The sequence below is a fragment of the Pelodiscus sinensis genome, chromosome 4, assembly GCF_052426305.1.
Source record: "Pelodiscus sinensis isolate ZL-2025 chromosome 4, ASM5242630v1, whole genome shotgun sequence".
Lineage (NCBI taxonomy): Eukaryota > Metazoa > Chordata > Testudines > Trionychidae > Pelodiscus > Pelodiscus sinensis.
The window spans coordinates 103,660,732-103,684,768 of NC_143055.1; the positions used below are offsets into that span (position 1 = coordinate 103,660,732).

At 39.7% G+C, this 24,037-nt stretch overlaps 1 protein-coding gene across 2 annotated transcripts in view; it reads right to left on the reverse strand.

The window, feature by feature from the left end:
- Nucleotides 1–24,037, reverse strand: part of UGT8 (UDP glycosyltransferase 8) — an 82,674-nt gene that overhangs the window by 31,128 nt on the left and 27,509 nt on the right. For both annotated transcript variants that reach the window (XM_075929804.2, XM_075929805.2), the window contains exon 2: nucleotides 17,344–18,167. In XM_075929804.2, coding sequence (XP_075785919.2) covers nucleotides 17,344–18,165 — 822 coding nt within the window. In that variant the 5' untranslated portion in view covers nucleotides 18,166–18,167. The remainder of the gene's footprint in view (nucleotides 1–17,343; nucleotides 18,168–24,037) is intronic.

Genomic DNA, 24,037 nt, shown 5'->3' on the forward strand with positions numbered 1-24,037 from the left:
TGAACAGTTAATTTGTAGATCTATACTGAGAAAAACATCTATGTTTACACATATAAAACAAAGTTCTTCATCTCTAACAACTACAGTAGTTTAAAACACAAAAGCTTTGTGTCTGACAAACCAATCAAAATGAGTACACCTTTGTTTTGTTGATTATTGCAATGTATTTGATAGACTTATAATGCTTTTAATTAGAAAATCTCTTTATAAAATCTGCACAATTAAACAAACAATTTTAAACAAATTTAAAATGGAAAAGCAAATTCTCTCATGTGTAAGCATAAGGAATTTGATCCATATTGAACATCAGCAGGTTTGAACAATGAATTTTCAGGTTCCAACACAGATCTCTCCATCTCTTTTTTGCTACTACATATGGACCAGCTGCCAGAGGGGTGGTACTTCATGTACAAATTTGCTAGTGGCTCACATGACTATTTGCTGGACAAGAATAGAGCATTAAAATGTACAACATTCCAGACTTTCAGAGAGGAATGTGGTCTAGAACATTAGCTGCAGCCATCATAGCTAAACCCGTATCTCACTCATTCGCTTGAAGATGTAATGTGGCTTAGTCAGGAGTGGCCCTAGACTAGCTGCCAGCAACTGGCACCCTAGGTGAACCATGAAATCGGCGCCCCCACCTCCAAACCCCTCAATAATATTGGGCCACAATTTGGCGCCCCATTTAACTTGGTGCCCTAGGCGACTGCCTAGTTCGTCTATATGGACAGGCCGCCCCTGGGTTTAGTGGACAAGACATCACTCTGATATATTAGAGATTTAGAAGCTATTGCTAGCTTTCCTTTCAATAACCATGTGCAACATCTGTCAAATTATTTGTAAAAGAGAGGAATGATATTTGACCTTTTTTTCAGGAACAGTTTGAGAGCTTGTAAATAGTAAGATAATTGTAATGCACTTAAATATAAGCAAGTTCTAGTTTGGGTGCATTTTCATTAGACCACAGATTATTTGGACAGATGCTGGACTGATCATTGAACATTGCCTGACTCAGCAGATTTCCCACAAAATCCAATACACTTGAGAAATCTATGATGAAGTGACAAGTAGGAAAGGAGCATCTGGGGATACAGAAATTATGACAGGAAGGAATGATCATATTAAAAATCTGGGTTCTAAGACGATTAAACCAACAGAACCAGTGAATGAAGTAGGTAAGAATGGGGCAATTGGTGGGTAGATATTTTATATGGACATTTACTTTAAGGGGAAATAATGAGGGGTCACTAGATACAGCGAAGCACCGACAGTATGGGTATATCTACACTAGCTCGGTAGTTTGAGCTAGGTAGGCAAATGAGGGCAACCGGAGTTGCAAATGAAGCCCGGGATTTAAATATCCTGGGCTTCATGTGCATCTTCCCGGGCGCCATCATTTTAAAATCCCCCTTAGTCTGAACTCCGTGCCCGTGGCTACACGTGGCACGGAGTAGGTAGTTCGAATTAGAGCTACCTAGTATGTAGAGATCCTAATTCGAACTACCGGTACACCTTGTTCCATGAGGAGTAACGGTAGTTCGAATTAGAGATCCTAATTCGAGCTACCTACTCCGTGCCACGTGTAGCCGCGGGCACAGAGTTCGGACTAAGGGAGATTTAAAAATGGCGGCGCCTAGGAAGATGCAAATGAAGCCCGGGATATTTAAATCCCGGGCTTCATTTGAAACTCCGGTTGCCCTCATTTACCTGCCTAGCTAGAACTACCGAGCTAGTGTAGACATACCCTATCTCTCTTAGATCCCATCAGCATTCTTATAAAATCCATGGCGGATAGGTTCATCAATGGCTATTAGCCAGGATGAACAGGGTTGGTGTCCCTACCCTCAGATAGCAAAGAGCGACAGGGAATGGATCACTTGATGATTGCCCGTTACATTCATTCCTCTGGGGCATCTGGCATCAGCCATTGTCAGAAGTCAGGGATGGGGCCTTTGGTCTGACTCAGCATGCCTGTTCATATTCTCCCTTCTCCTTAATGAATACAAATCCCACACAGTGTGCCAAACCTCTATGGAATTCTTTTAGAGCATTCTGGAACAAAATCCTATTAATTTAATATCAAAACTAGCAACTCGAAGAGAGCAGAACACGTCTGGAAAAGAGTCAAGATGGCAGAGCTACCTAGTATGTAAAATCTAGTGATCTGCCTTTCAAGATTATACAGGAAGTAAACTTAAATCTAACAATAATAATGACTCAAGAAATGAAAACATCTCTGCTGGCCTTAGAACATCCAGCTGGATGAGTAGATCTTAGGAAAAGCTTTCTAACTCTATAGTTAAATACTGGAACAGGCTTCAAAAGAAGACTATGGAATCCAAGGTTTTTAAAAACTGGTCCTGCTGTGGCATGGAAACAGACTAGATGACCTCTCAAGGTCCATTCCATCTCCACATTTTTATCATTCTATAATTTCAAAATCAGCTAAGAGTAGTAGAACAAAAATAGCAACAATAGGCATCAGCTCAAACAACAATAGCTACCCCTCTGCAGGTCTTCAAAAACAAAATCAGCCACTTAAAAGACACTAATGTTAAATATATACCTTTGAGTTTTCCTGAAGTAGTGAAAACCCTGATTCAACAAAATGTTTTTCTGAATGGATTCCAAACCGACTGGATCTACAGGTAAAAAGAATGTTAAAATAACAGAGCATATTAGGCACAAGACAGCCTTCATCCTTAATATGTTGTGCTTCAGAAATGTAAAGATCGGGTAGTCAGTTTTATGAGTTGCAATAGAAATCAATTATCAAACAGATAAACCTGTCATTTTGCTAGCATTTTTGCTCTCTTTCACAGAAGCACATAACTTCATTCACTCCAACAAAGAAGCTACTTCAAGATCACCTAGTTTTAGATATATTCTTCAGATTCAGGAATCTTGAGGATCGTTGAAGAACCACAAAGTTTTATGTTTAAAAACCTCTATGAAAGCTCTAAAATTAGTAAACTCAGATAAAAGAAGACTATTTCAAAAGTCATAAAACATTATTTGTATTAAATGAATACAGTATTTCCAAATATCATTGAATGGCAAATGTATTTGTTAAATTAAAGATAATTAAATAATTAATTTTTCTGATGTATGTATATTGATATTACTAGTTCCAATTATTATAAATGGAGAGCACCTCAAAATATTTATACTATGAAAACCTAAATATGGGTACTGCTTAAGAGCAGCTGACATTTTCCACATAATTTACAGTCTCTTGTACATATGAGTGAGAATTTATGAAGTCCATTATGATCCTTTTCCTATAGATAGGCTCCCTGATCATCCCCGATAGCCCCATATTTTCAATATGGATCTAATATTTCTAATAATTGGTCCTTAGACTGACTAAGCATACCTGACTAAGCATACTAGCGAGGGATAAGCGCAAGCTCCTACACTCATTCAAGGACACATGTTACCCTATTGATTAATGACTAACTTGATCTTGTTTAAAAATGTCATAATTCAAAGTTTTCCACTGTTTTATTTTATTGAAAATTAACCAGTATTATTGAACTTAAGAAGTTTCCCCTGAAAGAAGTATAATGAGGATAAGGAAAAAGGGAAGGGAGAGAGAATTATCTGTTAGTTTGCCACAATGCATTATCATTGTCAGAGGAGAACACCTATATGAGTATTACTATACACTTCCTGTTGATTCATAATGACTGGACTATTTTCTTTCTTTAGCTGAGATGGTCTAAAAATGAATCTACACATATTGTCCTCAATAGGATACTGTATTGTACAAGTGATAGTATGGCTTTGTGAACAAGTCATCCTACTAAAATACCTGTGTATTATAAACTAGATAGCATATGAAGCAACTTTATATGGTACAGAATGAGAGTTGAGAATTAGCCTATTGAGACTCCAAAGATAGAAAACAAAAAGGCGTATTTAACCTCCTCACTGGAAATTCTACAAATGGGCAGCTGTAATTCAAAATGTTTAGAACTGATTATATTTTACAGAAACACAAATCAACACTCCACATTGCAAAGCAGCAAAGAAATATATTACTTTCCTATTAACCTTTCTAACTTAGCACCTAACAAAGACATTTTATCCGAGCAGCTGATCTCACAAAATCCCATCATAAGGACCATTTCTGCATATTAAGAGGATTTTAAAGTTCTTTGCCACAATACATGAATTATCATTGTCTTCAGGGCTATATGGGCTTCCCGGCTTTCCTCCATAGAAGGTATATAAGATTGGATGCCAAAGGACTGTGGGTTACTGGAAATTTTTCCGGGGCAAAAGACTACTACTTTCTTTGAACGACTCTTGGTAAATTTAGTCTACCTTCCCAGGAATTCTATATGTAGCTACAAAATAGATATTTCCTACAATGTCGTCTTTAATGACTGAACTATTTTTCCTCTTTATCTGTGATGATTTAAGAATGAATCTACTTGCATTGCCCTCAATAGGATGCTGTATTATACATGTGATGGTATGAATATATGAACAAACAGACGTACAGATTGAACCTCTGTACTCCAGCACTCTCTAGTCTAGTAACATCCATGGTCCGGCAGATATCCTATTTAGCCACATAACCACTAATAATGGATGTGGTCAAGTTTCCTGTGGCCTCATTAAGGTTGTTTACAGCCACCAGTACTGGCTTTCAGTGTTGTGCTGCTATTTATCTCTAATTTACCCCTAAATGTCTTCTAAGGCTATGCCTACACTACAAGGTTTTTGCGCAAAAGCCGGTGGAGCGTCCACACCTCAAGCACGTTTTTGCGCAAGAAAATTGACAGAACAGAGAGCTTTAGCTTTCTTGTGCAAGAGTGTCTATGCAGTGTGGATGCTCTCTTGTGTAAAAGCACATCGCTTTTGTGATATGCTTTGAGGTCTGGACCCGCTTTTGCGCAAGACATTTTTGTGGAAGATCTCTTCCTCAAAAGGCTTCTTGCGCAAAAACCCTGCAGTGTAGACAAAGACGAAGAGCCCAATATGTAGTGGAAGAGTTGGCAATGCTGTTTGACTCTATTGACCTCCCGTGGTTTGGCAAATTCTCTGCTTCAGCACTGGTCATGTTCCAAAGGTGCCAGACTAGAGAGGTTCAACCTGTATTTAAAGCGAGACTCATAGTAAGTAGAAAAGAACCAGTTAGAATGTAAAACCCAAATAATGCCCTGTCTCTATTGCACATCTTCTTTAGTCTATATTCTGAGTTTCTGATGTTAAAATTCCTTGTATCACTGACAAAAAGCATTTGGGTATCCTTTTAACTGTCTCTTTGTAATACACACAGAGCAATAATTTCTGTGACGTAGATTTTTCTGTTTTCATTCCATTTTCAAACAAACAAACCCAGATCCATATTTGCAATGTTCTAAATGTAGCTATTATTTAAACTCACTCAGCATTATTTATGGGGCTGTCAGTACGTACCTTGGTCACTGTAAAATTACGTTTGTTTTGCTAAGGGCACCTTATCATATGTTCTCAATTGGTAATTCACACAGGTAGATCATATAACTTTCACTCACAAAGGTCAGTGGTTTTCAACCTTTGTTCGTCTGCAGATTCATAAAAAAAATTGAATGCAGATATAGACTCCTTTGGAAATTGTAGACAGTCTGTGAACCCCCAGGTGTCTAAGCACTGCAGTGTGAAAACCACTGATCGAGGTGAACACTCACAGAAGCTGCCTCATTGAATTCAAAAGGATTGCTACATCAGTGAGTGCTCACCAACATGAGTAAGGATTGCATGATCTAGCCCTCTTCTGTGTTTAATTCTTTATTATACATGCTGGGCCACATCCTTAACTGGTGAAAATCAGCACAGCTTCATTGCAGACAACTGATTGCTAGAAACCAAAGAACTGTCCCTCTGAAAACTGATCATTGGTACCAGTTCTTTGGCACTCACTCAAAAGTGCAGAACACAGTATTTACTGTGTTCATGCATCTGACGAAGTGGGTCTTTGCCCACGAAAGCTTATGCTCCAACACTTCAGTTAGTCTATAAGGTGCCACAGGACTCTTCGCCGCTTTTGCAGATTCAGACTAATACGGCTACCCCTCAGATACTTGACAGTGTTTACTGTGAGCAAAAAGCATCTTCTAAATCTATATTCCTTAATCTACTGAAAACAACACACTGAAGAAAATTTCTACTAATTATGGGGTACATATATTTAGGGCTGTCCATAGGATTAGCGGTGCCCAACAAGTACTATAAACTGGTGCCCCCATGCCTGACTTGCTCTTAGTAAAACAAACATAATTTTACAGTCCACATGCATTTTAGTAAAACCAAATTGGCTGTGTCCAGACTCAAGGGTTTTTTAGAAAAAAGTAGCCTTTTTTTTTTAAAACTTCACCTGCGTCTAGACTACAGCCGCATTCTTTCGAAATTAAATCGAAAGAACGCGGCTTTTCTTTCAACGGCGGAAAACCTCATTTCACGAGGAAGAATGCCTTTTTTCGAAAGTGCTCTTTTGAAAAAAGGCGTTCTTAAATGCAAACAGGGCTTTTTCGAAAGAATGCATCCAGACTGCCTGGGTGCTTTCTTTCGAAAAAGCGGCTTGCTTTTTCGAAAGAACTGGTTGCAGTCTAGACGCTCTTTTTCGAAAGAGGCTTTTTCAAAAGTAGCCATTAAGTACAATATAATGGTGACGGACTAAGCACTCTCTTTAGCAGCAATAGGGTTATAAGAGCGCCTGTCAACATTTTTTGTATCTCTAATGAAAACTGGCCCACTCCCTCCTCCCTTGTCACAAATACCTGTCAACTTTATTTTTGGTTAAAGTACAGATTTTTTTTTAAACAAAAATGTTGAAATTGAATTTGGGATTGTTAGCAAACATTTTTTTTTGGCAAACAAAACTGTTAAATGACAATCTCACATGGTTTTGATAACAACATTTAAAATGTCACCAAGACCCCAACAAAAAGGGGAGAATTGATTGATTTTGAACCCTGCGCAAAACATATGGTTGAAAAAAAAATTTAAAGAAGAGAAAATAATCTACAAGAAAAATAGCTCTGATCTAGGGTTACCAGATGATTTAAAAAAAATACCGGTCACACTTGATTTCAGATGGGGACCAGCCTGGAGGGGAGCGGGGCTGGCCGGGAGGAGGTCAGGGGGAGCAGGGCTGGCCGGGGGGGGGGGGAGAAATGGGAGGAACTGGCCAGCAGGGAGTGGGGCTGGCCGGGAGGGGGTCGGGGGGAGCGCGACTGGCAGGGGAGGGGGGAACCAGCCAGTGGGAAGCAGGGCTGGCCCAGGCTCACGCAGACCTGGAGTGCTGCCTGTCCCACGCACGATCCTGATGGGGCGCACGGGGAAGTCCGGCCCCAGGGATTCCATATCACCCCGCTCCCACTCCCCTCTTCTCTACTGCGTACTTGCGTACTGCATGGCTGGTAGACATGCTCATGCAGTGTGAGCGTGTCTACCAGCCAGGCAGTACGCAACTACATACTCATACTCATGATAATAATAAAACTTAATTAGAAAATACCAGACATTTATATGTCGGGTATTTTCTCACTTTGTTTCCCAGACAGAAAGCTCAAAAATCGGACTGTCTGGTTCAAAACTGGACATCTGGCAACCCTACTCTGATCTGATAATAATGTTTGATTGCAAAGCTGACCTAATGGGAGCACTGTAAACAGCTTTCATGTGGCTCAACCCTGTCCAGCTAGTCCAATAGCTGCAGTAGAGGAAATAGGTGGAAAGCTATAGAACTCCAAAAAGCTACCTAGTGCCAAAAGCAACAACAAAACCTCAGGTCAAGTCACAACACTACACATCACCACCTGGTATCTTAGGAGTGGGGGGGGGGGGGACATACAGGGCTGTGTCTGCTCCTCCTGCCCCAATTAGTGAATGGGGAACCAGGGGACAGTGGGGAGACTGATATGGGCCAAGGGAACAAGAGGACAGTGATGGGGAGGGGTCAGGGGAAAAGGAGGACAGTGGGGAGGGAAGGGAACAGGAGAAGAACAGTGATGGGAGAGGAATAGTGAGAGGGGCCTTGGAACAGTGAGGAGGCAGTGAGGGAGCCAGGGGAACACGGATAATTATGGAAGCAGGAAAGGCAGTGAATGGAGGATGGATGGGGGGCACAGAAGGGGCAATGGAGCAGGGGGGAGGGGCAGGAGAACAGGGTGACAATGGTGGGGAACAGGGAGGAAGCACTGAAAAGAGGCAGTATAACAGTGAGCATGGATCTAGTTGGGTGGGGCAGAGATGGACTCCCTACCCATGTTGCGCTCTGCAGCAGCCCCAGACTGGCATGCACTCACTCACTTGGACGGAAGGGTTGCAAGGGCTAGCTGGATGCAGAAGAATACTTGGAACACTGTCCCTCGACTTGGGAATCTGTGTGGTGACCAAAAGCCCTTGGGCCCAACACACCTGTGTAGTTTGCATACTGGTAGGAATGGTCCTGTATATATGGTAGTGCGTACTAAATGATCAATTAACTGACTACCGTATCAGATCCTAGAATTGCCCAAGCTATACACAAGTCAATCAATTTGTCATCCAAACTATGAGTAGTCTTTAGTATTTAGATTTATAATGAAGGCTAGCTAAAAATGTTTACTATTAACAGAATTGTTATATTATTTTATTGATAATTTGTAAAATAAAAGCACAGCAAGAGCCAAACCAACTTTTCCTGGTCAGGGACATAATGGGGTATAAGGCATAACAGTAGTGCAGAGTGAGGGAAAGCAGCCTCCACAAAGCCTCCTTCTATTTCTTTTTTCCATAGAAAGTGTACCAAAGCTGGACTCCACCACCCCAACATGCTGGGCTTTTCAGCATTGGGGGACATAGCCCGTATCTAGTACAGTGTAACTCAAGATATTGAGGAAAGAATTAAAGAAACTGGGTTTGTTTAATCTGGGAAAGAAAGTACTGAATGGGGACATAACAGTTTTCAAATACATAAAAGGTTGTTATAAAGAGGAGGGAGGAAAATATGTCTAGTTAACCTCTGAGTATAGGACAAGCAGCAATGGGATTAAACTGCCGCAAGGGAGGTTTATGTTGGACATTGGGGAAAACTTCCTAACTGTCCAGCTACGTCTAGACTGGCATGAATTTCCAAAAATGCTTTTAATGGAAAAGTTTTCCGTTAAAAGCATTTTTGGAAAAGCGCGTCTAGATTGGCAGGATGCTTTTCTGCAAAAGCACTTTTTGCGGAAAAGCGTCCGTGGCCAATCTAGACGCGCTTTTCTGAAAAAAAGCCCCGATCGCCATTTTCGCGATCAGAGCTTTTTGGCGGAAAACAGTACTATGCTGTCTACACTGGCCCTTTTGGGCAAAAGTATTTTGGAAAAAGACTTTTGCCCGAATGGGAGCAGCATAGTTTTTCCAGAAAAGCACTGATGATTTTACATGAGATCGTCAGTGCTTTTCCGGAAATTCAAGTGGCCAGTGTAGACAGCTGGCAAGTTTTTCCGGAAAAGCTGCTGATTTTCCGGAAAAACTTGCCAGTCTAGACACAGCCTCTGGGTATAGTTACACACTGGAACAAATTGCCAACGGTAGTTCTGGAATTTCTGTCATTGGAAGTTTTTTAAGAACAGATTAGACAAACACTTTTCAGGAATGGTCTAGTTATTACTTAGCACCAACTTGAGTACAGGGGACTGTACTAAATGGTCTTATTAAGGTCTTTGCCAGTCCTAAACTTCTATAATTCTATAAAGAAGGGAAAAATGAGGCAATAGATTGTGATTCAGAGTTACACTCTATTTACAGGGTTTCTTATGGAATAGTGCAGTACCATGATACTCCATACATGGAGCTTGTAGCAAAGTAACAATGTAATACATGGTTTTCCTTTACTCCTGCTATCTCATAAAACATTTGGTATTTTTAATTTGCCTCCACTCTTGTGTTGTTTGTTATCTTGAAAGCCATTCTTTTGATATATGATAATTTAATGCCAATGCTGTAATTACAAAGTCCAAAGTAATGAAGGTTTATATTAATTCCTAGCCAAATGCAAAATGTATTGCTATATCAAGGGAAGTTAACAATAATGGTTCTGTGATTACTTTAATGATTAGACCTTTTGTTCTCACTTCAGCCATGTCTACTTAAAAACCAGTCTATTCCCTTTCCATGCTACAGGATATTGTAAATTGTTTTTGTGAATGTAAGATCACTGTCACATTTACAGTTGGGGTTTTTTTCTAACTGTTCAATGACAGCAGATTGAGCATTCAATAATTTACTTGTAGTCCATATTCTACAAAGTGACATTACATGGACAAGAATCTATTTAAATGGAAGAATCTTAAACACATTAAGGAAAATGCAACCTTCAACCTTGTTTTTTACATTTTTAAAAATACTGTACACAAAATATTAATTGTTCAACAAAACTCGAGAAAGAGAATATGGTTGCCTTAGTATAAGATATAGCAAATACTTCTTGAACTATTCATGTAGTGTTGCCAACTCTGACTATTTTATCATGAGTCTTGTCACATTTGATGTTTATCTTAATGCTCTTGTTCTTGCACTACACCTTAAAACAAAACCCAGGAATTTTTAAGTCCTCCTGGTTGCAGAATACAGCTTGAAAATGTGACCCAGTTGTACCCTTAAGACATAAAAACCAGGTGTCAAGGAAAAAGAGCCTCAAATTTACCATTAAAATGACCTCCTCTCTGCCATACCAGGGGCAATAGCCAAATGTTAAGGACTATCAGAACATGAATAGGTCTTACCTGGGGAAAATAAAACAGTAACTTCATCTTAACAGAAACCACTTATCTCAGCAAGGGACTGGAAATTGAGAATGGAACATTTCCAAATAACCACAAACAGATAGAGGTGATAAAGCGGGGGTTCAAAAAGCATTTGCATTAAGAAGACTAGGAGATCTACACAGGAAATTTTATGTGCCAAAGGAAAAGGGGACTAACTAAGCAAAGGACAGAGAAAGCAAATTGGGGTGGGTGGGAGAGAGATTCTGTTTCACAGGCATCCTGTGCACCGCAAGAAGGACCTACATTCTACATTCCTATATTACTTTGATGCCAGCCCAGAAATGTTTTGGAGTGGTGAGGAAACTGAGGCAGTGTAGAATGTATTTTTCTATAGCTTTCTATATTTCTCATACAATTAAGTTAAAGAATACTATGCAAAGCACCTGTGAACTTTAAATGTTACACTGACCTGATGCTCCTGAAAGAGGTTACCTGCAAGCCTAGAATACCCCACAAATCTGGAGTTGTGAAAGACGGAATGTTTTACCTGGGGAGGAATGTCTGAGAACTCAGCACTAGTTCCATTAGCTAGGCAGGGAGCCATGTGGTCGCAGATTTCAGGAGGAGTGCTTAACGGGGGTTTGCAGTACCCTGATATCCCAAGTTTTGGCAGTGCCTGGAATCTGTTTAGATTCTGGAGGCTAAAAACACTCAGGGATTCAGTTGCTAGGTTCCCCGCCCCTCAGCAGTTTGGTGAATAGCCAAAAGGGGATGCTCCTCCAGAACTCTGATAACATCGATCATACCACCTGCATAAATAATTTCCTCATAGACCCAATGAAGGATTTTTATTTTGAAATTAAAGCAAGCAGTATACTTTTTCAAAAAACATGTGAAATCCCTCACCAGTCATACCTGCAATTGAAACTGATTTTTATAAAGGGATAGCAGGTATATTTCTTAATTTTTACAAAAAACATTATGGATCCTCAGGAACTCTTATTACAACACAAATGCATAGTTTTAGAAGAACCTAAAAATCCCACATATTACTCAGGGCAAAAGTACAAAGTAAAGCAAATATGTCAGCAGACAAGGTGCTATATAACTATAAGGGACTTTTCAAACCCCCAGTCTCCATGACACTATGCTTTAGGAGCCAGTTTTCTACTTCTCAGAAGTTTCTAGTGCCTCTCCTATGTTAAATGTTCTGTCTTGACCTGAACATAAAACTTACAAAAACTCATGTTTGGGAAGCAATATAAACTTATTACTTTAAAAAGAAAAAAAAATCAGAAGGCTGTAAAACATACCAGCCAATATTATCACTTCATTAAGACAAAATACTGGCAAGAGTCTTTACCAATATATCTGTCTCTATCCTATTGCTATAAATTCACATGGACCAACCTGGATGTATTCTAAAGAAAACCAGAAAACAGAATTTCAGTGATCAATAATCATTCATTACAGTAATCGAATAAATAAAGGCAATCTCCATCTAGCCTTAGATACAGAAGAAGCATTCAATTGAGTTATTTGAAACTATACAGACAAATAGACAAATCATACAAATATGAATGTATTGATTTGAATCTTTCCAATCAGAAATCGTCTCTTTAAAAGAACAGCACGAGGAAATATTATTCTTTGTCATCTCTTCTGTTTGCTCACCAAATACAATCCACAATATAGAACATACAATTTTTCTTTTCACAGATGGCATCGTGCTTTATCTTACTGAAATATAACTCTCCATTGAACTCTTAAAGAAGTCTTAAGACGCCTAACTCACTGTAGCTGGTTTGCATGTAAATATTATCAAGTAAGAGGCATGCCATTAGGCAGCCATCCAGCAAAACTTTCTTTAATTACTATTCTGTAATAAAGGTTCCTTGAGGAATGCAAACACTGGAGAGTACAAAAGTCGTCCAATTAACATAATCAGGTCAAGTCTGCCACCTCTTTTATGTATTTTACGTCAAGACCTTCAAGGATGGCATAATTTACTATTAGCTATGTTTGTTCAAATTAACTAGATAAAAGTAAATACCCTTTTCCAAATCCTCTCAGTACTTCTACTTACTTGGTATGAACAAAACTAGATAGAATGTACAGCTTTACATAGCATGGAAAGAAAGTAAATTAATATGAGTCCCTGGCTGCACCTAGTAACAGGCTGTCTATATCAACAAAATGTCATGTCCTGCCCCAACCCACAGGTATGCCAACTAGAGCTTTACTACTGAGCCCATATTTGCCACATTTACAAGCAACTGAAGTATTATACAGTATGTAGAATTAGTATTTTTTTTCATTTGAGAACCAAATGGATCCAGACATACACTTATATGCATATGTGATTCTATAAGTGATTATCATTAGCAGTCACCCTCACTCAGACACTGTTTATGGAGTTGTTTTATATACCCAGTTTTGAGGACGGATTCAATTTTTCGCATATTGCAACGCCAATCTGGTCATTCATTTATTTTTAAACCATTACTACATATAGTGGGAATCAACTAATGGGACCAATTCGGTTGTACTGATTCAGATGCAATGTCTGTAGAGGCAAAAGGATTATCCTAGATCTAATAAATATATCAATAAAGCCCACATTAATTATGTGGCAACGTTTAGCCCAATAACCTGACTTAAGTTACCCAAATCTCAAAATTCTGGCTGAAGTAAGCTTCACAATGCACCCTTTTCCTCCCTTGTAATATTATATGCAAACATGCCCATTCTAGCTGTCATCTAGTTCTAAATTAGGGTATGTCTACACTAGCCCCCTAGTTCGAACTGGGGGGCTAATGTAGGCATTTGAACTGGGGGGCTACCCTTAGAAAGTTAGATTCTGTTGCATTCATATGAATGGTCTGTTCATTTTGGTCTTCTGTACCTCTGAACAGCATGGGGACTGTGAAATGACACAATGAGGAATGTAATGCACATGTATTATAATTTTCTGCATGAAGTTCAGAGTTCACAATTTAGTGATCCCCCTGTAACAGATCACAGATGAGTTGCTTTCACTATCAAATCTTTCTGCCAGCTAAAGAAACAAGCCTTATCTGAATTTTCAAGCAACTAATGTTCAAAATGTACATGTCTAAATTGGGATCTACATTTGAGCATTAAAAGATGGAATATATAAGAGCATATTTAAGAACACACATTTGGACACTGGATCCTAACACAAAGGCTCAAAGATCTAGAACACACACCTGTGGTGCCACCAAGCAGCTGGCACCTCCAGGCTACCACTGTGCAACAGCTATTACTAGCTTGTATGCCAGTTCCCATGACTCACTGTGGACACAACCCATGGGCAGGTCTCCAAAACAATTTGGCAGACAGTAGTCCCGTGGCTCCTGACTGACTCAGTGTAGTGAGATGGGCTGACTCCTATCTGATCTGGAAAGTGGAAGACCACATCACTTTACTTTGTACCACTCCTGGCCTACCCCCCAGAAGCAGAGGGGCATGGCTGGAAATATAAAGGGTAGAGCTGTGGGCTCAGTTGAAGCCCAACCACTAGCAGAAGCAGATGCTCCCCTGGCCTCCTGTGCTGGGAGACAGTGACCAAACTGGGGCCATCAATCAACACTCATGGCTGGCAGTCTCCCCCTCCCAGAGATCCTGAGCTAAACTGCTTGCTGCTCTGTCTGCAATCAAGCTGAGCTCACTGACTATGGAATTGTCCTGCTCTGACTACATTAAAAGATATTAAGACATTCAAAATGGCTCTTTAAATCAGTCTTCTGATATGTTAAAATAGTTTACATATATGAGCTCTGAAGCAATATTAAAAAATGTTAAGCTGTGTTTCATTAGCTTTTTACAATATCCAGAAATCATAGTTTGTTTGATGCAGGGCTATTATACAACATCTTATCAACATAACCCATTATATAAGGCTCTGTTTTCAATCCAGATATCCCTGACCATGTTTCCTATGCTGCAGTTCCAACTTTATATATACTAGTTCCACGGCAGTAGCAAGTAGGAATGACAACAGGAATACTAAATTCCGCCTCAGAAATTCAGTATTCTTCCAATTACCAGTATTCTCTCCTGGCCACACAGCAGAATCCATTCATTGAAGAGATTAGTCCTGAACCACAGGTGACAAAGCATATGTAAATCATTATATACAGGACAGTTCCTTGAATATCTTCCAGTCATCATGGTGTTACTGAGACATACCTAGATATCATGTGTGAAGAGCACATGAAGCACTCTAATAATTAAACTTAAGTGTGAACTCTCAGGTTTCTGTGATCCTTTTGCTAAAAACAATCCTGGCTCTAGCACTGGCATTATTTCTGTATGATATTCAGCTTTATTATGATTTGTGGTGGTAATTTATTTTATGCAGACATTAAACTTTTACACTGACACCGAATAGCACTTATTTGGTGAGCTGTTTGTCTTGCTACAAACTTTTCTGATTCATTCAAAAAAAAAAAAAAAAAAAAAAAAAAAAAAAACAGACATCCTCTATTACCCTAGCTATCAGCAGGGCTGGCTCTACGCACCTGCAAATCAGGCAGGTGCTTGGGGCAGCACTTTGCCAGGGGCGGCATTTCAGGTAAGCAGCCAGTGCTGCCCCGCAATGCCTTGCCCCACCCTGCCGATTTAAAGGGCTGCAGCTGGGAAACACCGTGGGCAGCCAGCTGGCAGCACCAATGCGCCCCGGAGCCTGCTGGCCGCCCGTCTCCTCTCCTGCTCCTCCCCTCCCCCATCAAAGCCTAGCCCCGCCCTACCAATTTAAATGGCTGCTGCCCAATGCACCTGGAGCCTGCTGGCCGCCCCGGTCTCCTCTCCGTCCTGCTCCTCCCCATCCCCGGCAATGCCTAGCCCCACCCCACCGATTTATAGGGCCACGGGAGATGCCGCGGCTGCGCAGACAGCACTGGCACCATGTGCACCTGGGCCCGGAGCCTGCTGGCCACCCGTTTCCTAGTCTTGCTCCTCCCCGGCGGCCACTACCTCCTCTGAGAGCCTCTCCACTCGAAGCCATCAGCCACCCCTCCGCCTATATCATATGGAAATCCCAGGTAAGATGCCCCCTTTCTGCCTAAGGTTGCCATGTGTCCAGTATTTTCGCTTCCTGTCTGGTAAAAAAATAAAAAATACTGGACACTTGGCAAACCTACAAACACTCAGCCCACTGGCCCAGCCCCCGGCCTTTCCCCGCAGGCCCCAGCCCCTGACAGCCTCAACCCCACGGACCCTTTGAAGTCTGTTCCTAGTATATTTCTGTTGTTCATGTTTGTAGTAGAAGTAGAACCAAACAAGGATCCAACACACACACACACACACACACACACACACACACAATTAACTGTTCTACACTCTTCAAAGAACCACACATGCTGTTTCATAGATATTTATTTAAAGAATTAAACTTTGTTGATCTGGGTAAACTTTTGTGTTTGATGTCTCTAAGGCAAGCTTCATTCCATATATAGTTGAATTGGGCACATGCAACTCTCCACTCCCTCTAACACCTCATAAACTTGAATATATAATGGCAACTAAAAAGATGGACACACAAAAATAATGTGCACATTCACGCCCACTGTAGTCAGTTTATCTGATAACATAGATGTGTTAAAGCCACATAAGTAGCCACTGCATTCTAAAACAAATCTAGTTTAACAATACAACTATTTATTCATGTAGTTTAGATGTCTTATGTGCTATAGTTATCATAATTGGTTGACAAGTATGTTTAAACATAGTGGTATTGTTAGCGGATTGTAATTGGTTTGAAGATTGGTTAAGTATAGCCATAAATTACTTGAGTTTTAGATGTGGCACAAGTTCTCCCTTCTATTTTTGGTAGTCAGTTAAGGAAATATAAACTACTTGTGTTGTTAGTTTTTCATGCATTCAAACCACAATTAAAAAGTAGCCTATTTCTATAAGAACAATAAAATAGAGATTTAAGGTACATTTCCCACTCTTGAAAAAGAGCTTTGTGTAAGCTGGAAATCTTGTCTCTGTCACCAAAACAAAGAAAAAAAATTGCGAAGTGCAAACATGTAAAAGCCAACAAAAAGGAGGGGGCGGGGCAGCCAAAAAATTTTTTGCTTGGGGCAGCAAAAACCTAGAGCCGGCCCTGGCTATCAGAAGACAATAATTTATAATAGACTACACACCAACATAATAAAATTGGAAATCAGAGATCAGTGAAATCTCTGTATATAAAATGATCCATTGATCACATTTATCTCTCTGCTACTTTCATTTGCTCTTAGTTAGGACTTCCATTTAACAGCCATATGTCAGGACTTCCATAACAGTCTAGCTATCTTACACTGTGGTCCTCTGCTGTATCATGAAACATCTAATTCAAAGCAGGAAAAAGCATAGAGAAGACCATCTACATCCAAAAAAAACCCACCTTTATGTTCCAAAGTTCTGTGTGTTTCCAATTAATTTGATTGTGTATGAAACAACAACAAAAGCAGTTTTAAATTCTTAAGATTTTAGGTTACAATTTAACTTAAATAGATCTCAAATTTATTAAGAAGTAACAGTCATCTTAGGGATCCACTCAGATACTACAAAAATTACCAAAAAGCTCAGCAAACCTTACTTCTGGTAGAGGACTGGCCGGTTTGGTGAGGATTCCTCCCACATAAACAACATTTGGTAGAGTGGGTCTTGGAAACTCTAGGGCTATATCAGTACACAGCATCCACAGGCTGGAGTCATGTACCAAATCATTCATCGATCGCTCTGGTAGCACCTTGTGTTTCTGCATTATCCTTTCATATTTCGGCAGTACCAAAAAATTGACTCCAAATCTTGAAGCCACATAAACAACTGTGTTTTTAATCCTCTCTAGAAGGTTCATATGATCTGTGAGAAGCGAGTTGAATTCTGGAACATAAGATAAAGGAGCTGGAGCACCTACTTCTGCTGGATACCAAAGGCCGGTGGAAAAAACAGCATATTTAACACCTAAAAGGTGAGCTATAACAAACCCACACATCTCATTAGGATCCACTAGCAACAGGTCAAATTTTTCCTGTTTCAAGACATGCATTAAATTCTGGTTGCCCACAATCATGTCACAGTTCTTAGAATAATGTTCCAGGATGTCAAACAATTCCAGTGCTGTAAGTCTTCCAGAGAAAATACTCCTCATTTTGGACTGAAGAAAATCATCCGAAGAGCTGCTATTAAAGATCCCTGGGTAACGCTGGAGTCTATAATGATTAGATGGAGGGATGTTTCTGCCTTCAGAGAGGAGAAACACCGTCTGGTGACCTTGCTCATGCAAGGCTGAGGCCACGGCCTTAAAAATATACAGATGGCTTTCAAACATAATTGGCGGCACAACAACAATTTTGGCAGCCCTTGCTATCCCGACAGCACCCCACAGGAGAATGAAAACTGGAGTGTAAGTCTTCATAGCTGAAATGACAAAAGAAAACAATTACTTCAACAGATTTCAATCCCACGTAGTTCAGAACAGGGGTTCCCAAACTTAATTGCACCACAACCACCCTTCTGACAATAGAGTTAATATATGACCCCTAAGGAGACTGGCCCAAGCCCCATTACTTGGATGGGGGAGAGGGGCCCACAATTCAAAGCCTTCTGCCCTGGGTGAGGATGGAACTCAGGCTTCAGGTTAAACCCAGGGTCCCAGCAAGTCTAATGTTGGCCCTGGTGATCCCATTAAAATGGGGTTGCAACCCTCTTTGGGCTCCCAACCCACAATCTGAGAACCATAGGTTTACAGCTTGAAAAATAAATGTTACTTAATAACATTGTCAAGTGTTTGGGATAAAACGATGCCAAAGATTACCATGGCAAAGTCTTTCTAGTGGCATTTACTGAGAAGAAGACAGCCATTTAGTTAGAAAGAAGAAGGTGTTGTGTTTAGTTTCTTGTTAGGCTTTAATTTTTTCTCTCTCTCTTTTCCCTTCTCTCCTTCCATCTGGTTATACAGGTAGGCGAGTAATTTCTTCTGATACGTTTATAGCCCTTATGTTACAGGAAACCCCCGAGTTGCAACTTCCCACGCATACAACTATTTTTTAAAGTGTGGAAGGGGCCGAAAACCCGACTTACGTCCTCAGCCCACATTTATGACAGCGCCTATTGTCAATGAGGGTTTGAGTTACAATGCCCCCGACTTGTGACACTTCCCCGGGAACCAGTCACGTCACACGTCAGGGGTCACCTGTTTATGTCAGGTAAGGACAATACAGCTGGTACCCTCCTGCAAGATACTGATGCATGACTACTGAATTATACATGCACTTCAACAGCAAAGGGAAACCAGAACTTAGTGTCCTCTGAAACACGGGTCGTTCCAGGCTTTGGAACTTTAACACGCTTGCAGCCATTTCGTTTCATTTTTTATTTTTTGTGAATTTAATAGTCATAAAGGACTCAGAGTTCTATATGTCAACCTCCTCTGCTTATCTACACAACAGCACAACTTGTGTAGCAGCACTACAACCTTTCCCACCAACATGCCTCAAACCTTTGTCCAGAACCACCATCTCTGCCAGAGAGTCCTGACTCTCTCAGTTGAGGATTCCAACAATTGTGATGGTGAATTTTGGGATGTGCACTCATTACCATGAGAGCAACAGTGCCTTTTGTTTGTTTATATTGTATGCTCACAGTGTCACAGTTGCCCATGGCTTTCAGAAACTTTCACCTACATTTTCTAGCCCTAGTGACTTTCTATTATTTAACTTGGAGACAAAAATAATAAAGTTTTTTCTCACTAGCTGGAGAATATGAAAAAAAACACACTCCATACACACACTGTTATCTTTTAATGCTGTTATAATACAGATAATAGCTCTCCCTGAAGCAGAAGTATTCTGTAAGTGTTGCAGCAAAACTGGGTTTGATATGACTGAATTCTCAGCCTTTGAAAGTTATACATTGCACAATTGTTATACTTGTTGATTCAGCACATTTCAACTCTGCATGTTATTGAAAATGACACACAAGTGCAAAGTAAGGATGTTAAAATGTGGTTAATTGACTAGTCGACAGGCACTTCTGCATTCCTCCTTTGAATTGTAAAAGAGCCCCTTATGTACATTGCAAAGGAGGAATGTAGAATTCTACATATAGCCCGGGGCCAGCGAGAAGTCCCGGTGACTCCAGGCTGCACCTGACGTGTCTGCTTTGAAATGTACAAGAGTCCCCAGTACGGACTTTTGTGCATTTCAAAGCCATGGAGCCCAGAGTCAGTGGGGGACTCAGAGTCCCCCGTTGATCCTGGGCTCTATGCTATGCTGCATGCCGCTAGGAGCCCAGGGTTAGCTGGGGAATCCCCACCTGACCCTGGGTTCCATGTGGCACTTCCCCATTCCCTTTTAAAGCTGCAAATGGAATCTTTGGCTCCTGGCTGCTGAATGTTTAATAGTGAGTAAGTAATATTATAATTCCTTTAACTTAGGCTGATTTGTTTTTTAATTAGATACATGTCCATGAATGAGACAACAATGCTTTTGAGTCATTAAAATAAGATGCTGTACATCAAGAAAGGTTTCCCAATTCTCCCTTCTCAGATCCAAATAAGTGCCCTGATTTTCAAAGGTGGTAAGCACCAAGAATCTTCCAAAAAAGTCAGAGGACTAGCACAAAGCCTATGCACTATTTAAATCTGATTTGAACACTGTTTTGAAGATGTGGATGGAATATAAGGGTTGTACTTTGAATCCAGTATTACCTCATGCATGCATCTGTTATAGATTCAGGTTTTCCTTGAGAGGAAAAGAGCCTAACACAATATTTATCACAAACAAAGAACGAGATACATAAGGGGTTTTTTCTACTATTCAATTATTGAAACAAATATAAAACCAGTGAATACATTGCAGTAACTGCTTTTATAATGGAAATTTAAGGCAGTTATCTTTTCTTCTTGTTTTCTTTTAGCTTAAAAAACAAATACACTCACCAGACTGTCTAGAAATACAATCCATAACAAGCAGCTTGGTAGCATTTTCCTTTTTATGGGTCTTTGACTCCACAGATTAAATAAATATTGAGATCTGCTCTCTGCTTTACAGGAAGAGACTGATTACATAGGTGATAGTCATTTTATTCCTTAAGTTTGAGCTCTATTTAAAATGGTCCCACTTGATTTCAACTGTCAACCAGTCTGTCATCTAGAAATGTTTATTTATTAAGATCTAGAACATTTTGCACATTGCTGCTATATTACCTTCCAGTTAGAACAACAAAAATAAATTTACTAGAAAAAAATTATTTCCAACACTGTTTAAATAGAACTGATTCCGGGATAGAAGCAAAATAGTGAATAAATGACTGACTTATGCAAAAAAAATTAGATGCAGTTTTATGCTTCATGGAAAAAACTGAATGTGGCATCTGTGGTGCCTTTTAAACGCAGTGGAACTACTTTACAAAAAAGATTTGTCAACAGTTTGTGCCCACTTTGCCTTTCTGATCAGCTGGTGTGCACTGGTGTATCTTCACTGACTTTATAAAACTTTACAAGAAGTTACATCAGCTGGTTAGCTAGACCCATTTGTATAGTCTAGAACAGTGTTTCTCAACCTTGTTTTTATAAAGTACCCCTTTTTAAAAAAAATTATAAGTACCCCCAGTTCCTACAGTTTTTAGACACTTTTTTTCTACCATTGCAACACATCTGTTTAAACAACTTAATCATAGTTGGGCAGGCGATACACTTTTTTGGTATAAAAAGTTCAAAAATAATAAAGCACTGTAAAACTTAACGCAAAAATTCAGTTTTCTCCAAATTTCAGTTGTGTTGATGTAGCCCCCAGACTTCTCTCGAGAACCTCTAAGGGTACTTGTACCACTGGTTGAGAAACACTGGTTTAAAACATGATTTGAAACTAGATTTGCCAAGTTCATAATGTCCAGGCAATCTTTTATTAAACCATTTAAGATGGATCCATTTTTAATGAAGGTTCTGAAAAAGCTCCATTAACTTCCTTTGGTCTCAGAGTGTACCTTTAAATGCCACATGTGAAAACCAAAAAAAAAACTACACTCCTATTTGCAAACTTCTACATTATGTAAATATTTAAAAAAAATTAAAGTACTTCATAGTATCACTTTAAATCAGATATACCAGCAGCTACTTATATACAAATATTATGACAGTTGGTGCTAAAAGAGGAATCATTCAGATATTTCAAAATCTTTTTGGCTTTTGATTGTCTTATTTTGTCTTATATTTCAGTTTTTTCTTCCAATTGTAAGCAAATACAATAGAACTAACTGAATATACTAAAAGGTGAGTCAAAGTCAACCCAATTCAGATATGGAGCTCACATTGCCTATTTATTCCAGCAGATTAACATATAAACTTTTCCAACCATATAAAATGCATAACTAAAAGAAACAATTTGTTTGTATTAAAAGCTGACCTACAGCACCTTTACGCAGGTTGGCAAACATGAGTGTGCTTTAACAAACTTAGTTGTTAAACATGTCATTGGCAAATCTTCTTCTATAAACAACCACACGCAAATTCTGCTTATGCATAAATCAGCAATATATTGGGCTGTTGGAATTATTTCATTTTGTCTGGTATCCAAACCATAACCAAAAATATTACTAAGGTCTGCAGAAGCTACTGGATATCCCAAGGGAATCTCAAAGAATCACTCCCATGAGAAAGTTACTTTGCCCTCTGTTAACAGCAAGATCAACATTTAACTGTATAAGAGAAGATGTATTCGTCATTGTGGACAATAAACCTATATGACTGCAACACGAACACTCATATTTTAAAACTTTCATGGCTACTCCAGTGCAATCCTAGACAAAGATGTAGATTGCCTGACCTCGGGTCTTGCAGTTATACAGTGGGACCTAGGTCAACTCAAAGAAAGTGCTTATAGCAGTAGAGTTCTGAATTCTAGATAAGTTCAGAAATTTTCTATGACATGGTGTCCTGATTATGAGGGTTAGCCAGCAGCCTGGGGATTAAGAGGTTAACTACACCTAGCCAGGAATGTAGGTAGGACTTTCAAACTGGGACAAAGGAATTTGGGGTTTTTTCCTTTCTCCCTTTTGTCTCTCTGGGTGTGTTCTCTGCAGCTACAGAGAGGGACAAGCATGTCTCTCTCTCTCTCTCCAAGACACAATTCTTCATTTTCTGTAAGTAGGGTAAAGTTTAGGTAGTTTCCTTAGGCTTTATTGTTTTAAGGGTTGGGTATGGGATCCGAGATCTGGCACTGTTTAAAAGATGTTTTGGCATTTCTCTGTAACTAAGTTCTAGGCCCATGGAGTTTCTCCACGAGTATATTTTGTTACCTTCCCATCTAGTCATTATGCTTGCAACAGGAATAATGTTGTAATAATAAAAGTTCTTTCTTTTCTTTTTATCAACCTGGAAGTAGTTGATTATGTGCCCTGATTTTTATTTTAGGAGTGAGATTTCCCAAATGATCTTTCCCCTGATTTCTTTATCAACATTTGAGTGGTGGCAGCAGAAGTTTTATTCCCAAGATCTAGGTTTTTAAGATTTTGGGGGAAGTTTTATACCAAAGCCTGGTAGATAAGGCTTTGGGGTACACTTGCTGGCCCCCACTTCTGCATTTATCATGCCAGAGTGGGGAAGGAGCCATGACACATGGGTCAACAAGTAGCTCCTAGTATAAACACTGTAATATCATTAGATGTCGATATTCAAAGCTTGGGACAGTTGATTCTAGTTTTTCTATTCTATTTATTCCAATATCTTCAGTGAAGAATTTCCAATTTCTTTTTTTGTGGACCAAAAATAAGGTATAATTAATACTATTATAAAACTTCTCTCGTTTTGAGGAGGAATCATCTGAGTGGCCTACTTATAGGAAGAGACTAAATGGCAGACTTAAACTTCAGGTGTTTCTTGCAGTTCTTCACTGAACAAAGCAGAATAAAAACTGATACACACTCAAGCAGTCCCCCACTGGCCCCGTGCTCCCCCGCAGCACTTCCACCTTTGAAATGTAGCAAGTGCCAGCGGGGCTCTTGCAACATTTTGAAGGCGGAGGCACCCTTATCAACTAATCAAATAGTCGATGCAAATTAGAGTTGTTAAATTTAGTTTAATCAACTAATTGACTATTCGATAGATTTTCCATTGACTAGTTGATTAATCGATAAGCAGGGAGCCATAGCAGGGTTAGCTCCCAACCCGGGAGCTAACCCCATTGCGGCTGTGCCTTTTAAATGTATTAAGAGCCTGTGGACTCTTAATACATTTGAAAGGCTAAAGCGCAGCAGGAGGGACCCAGCACAAGCCGGGACAGCTGATTCGC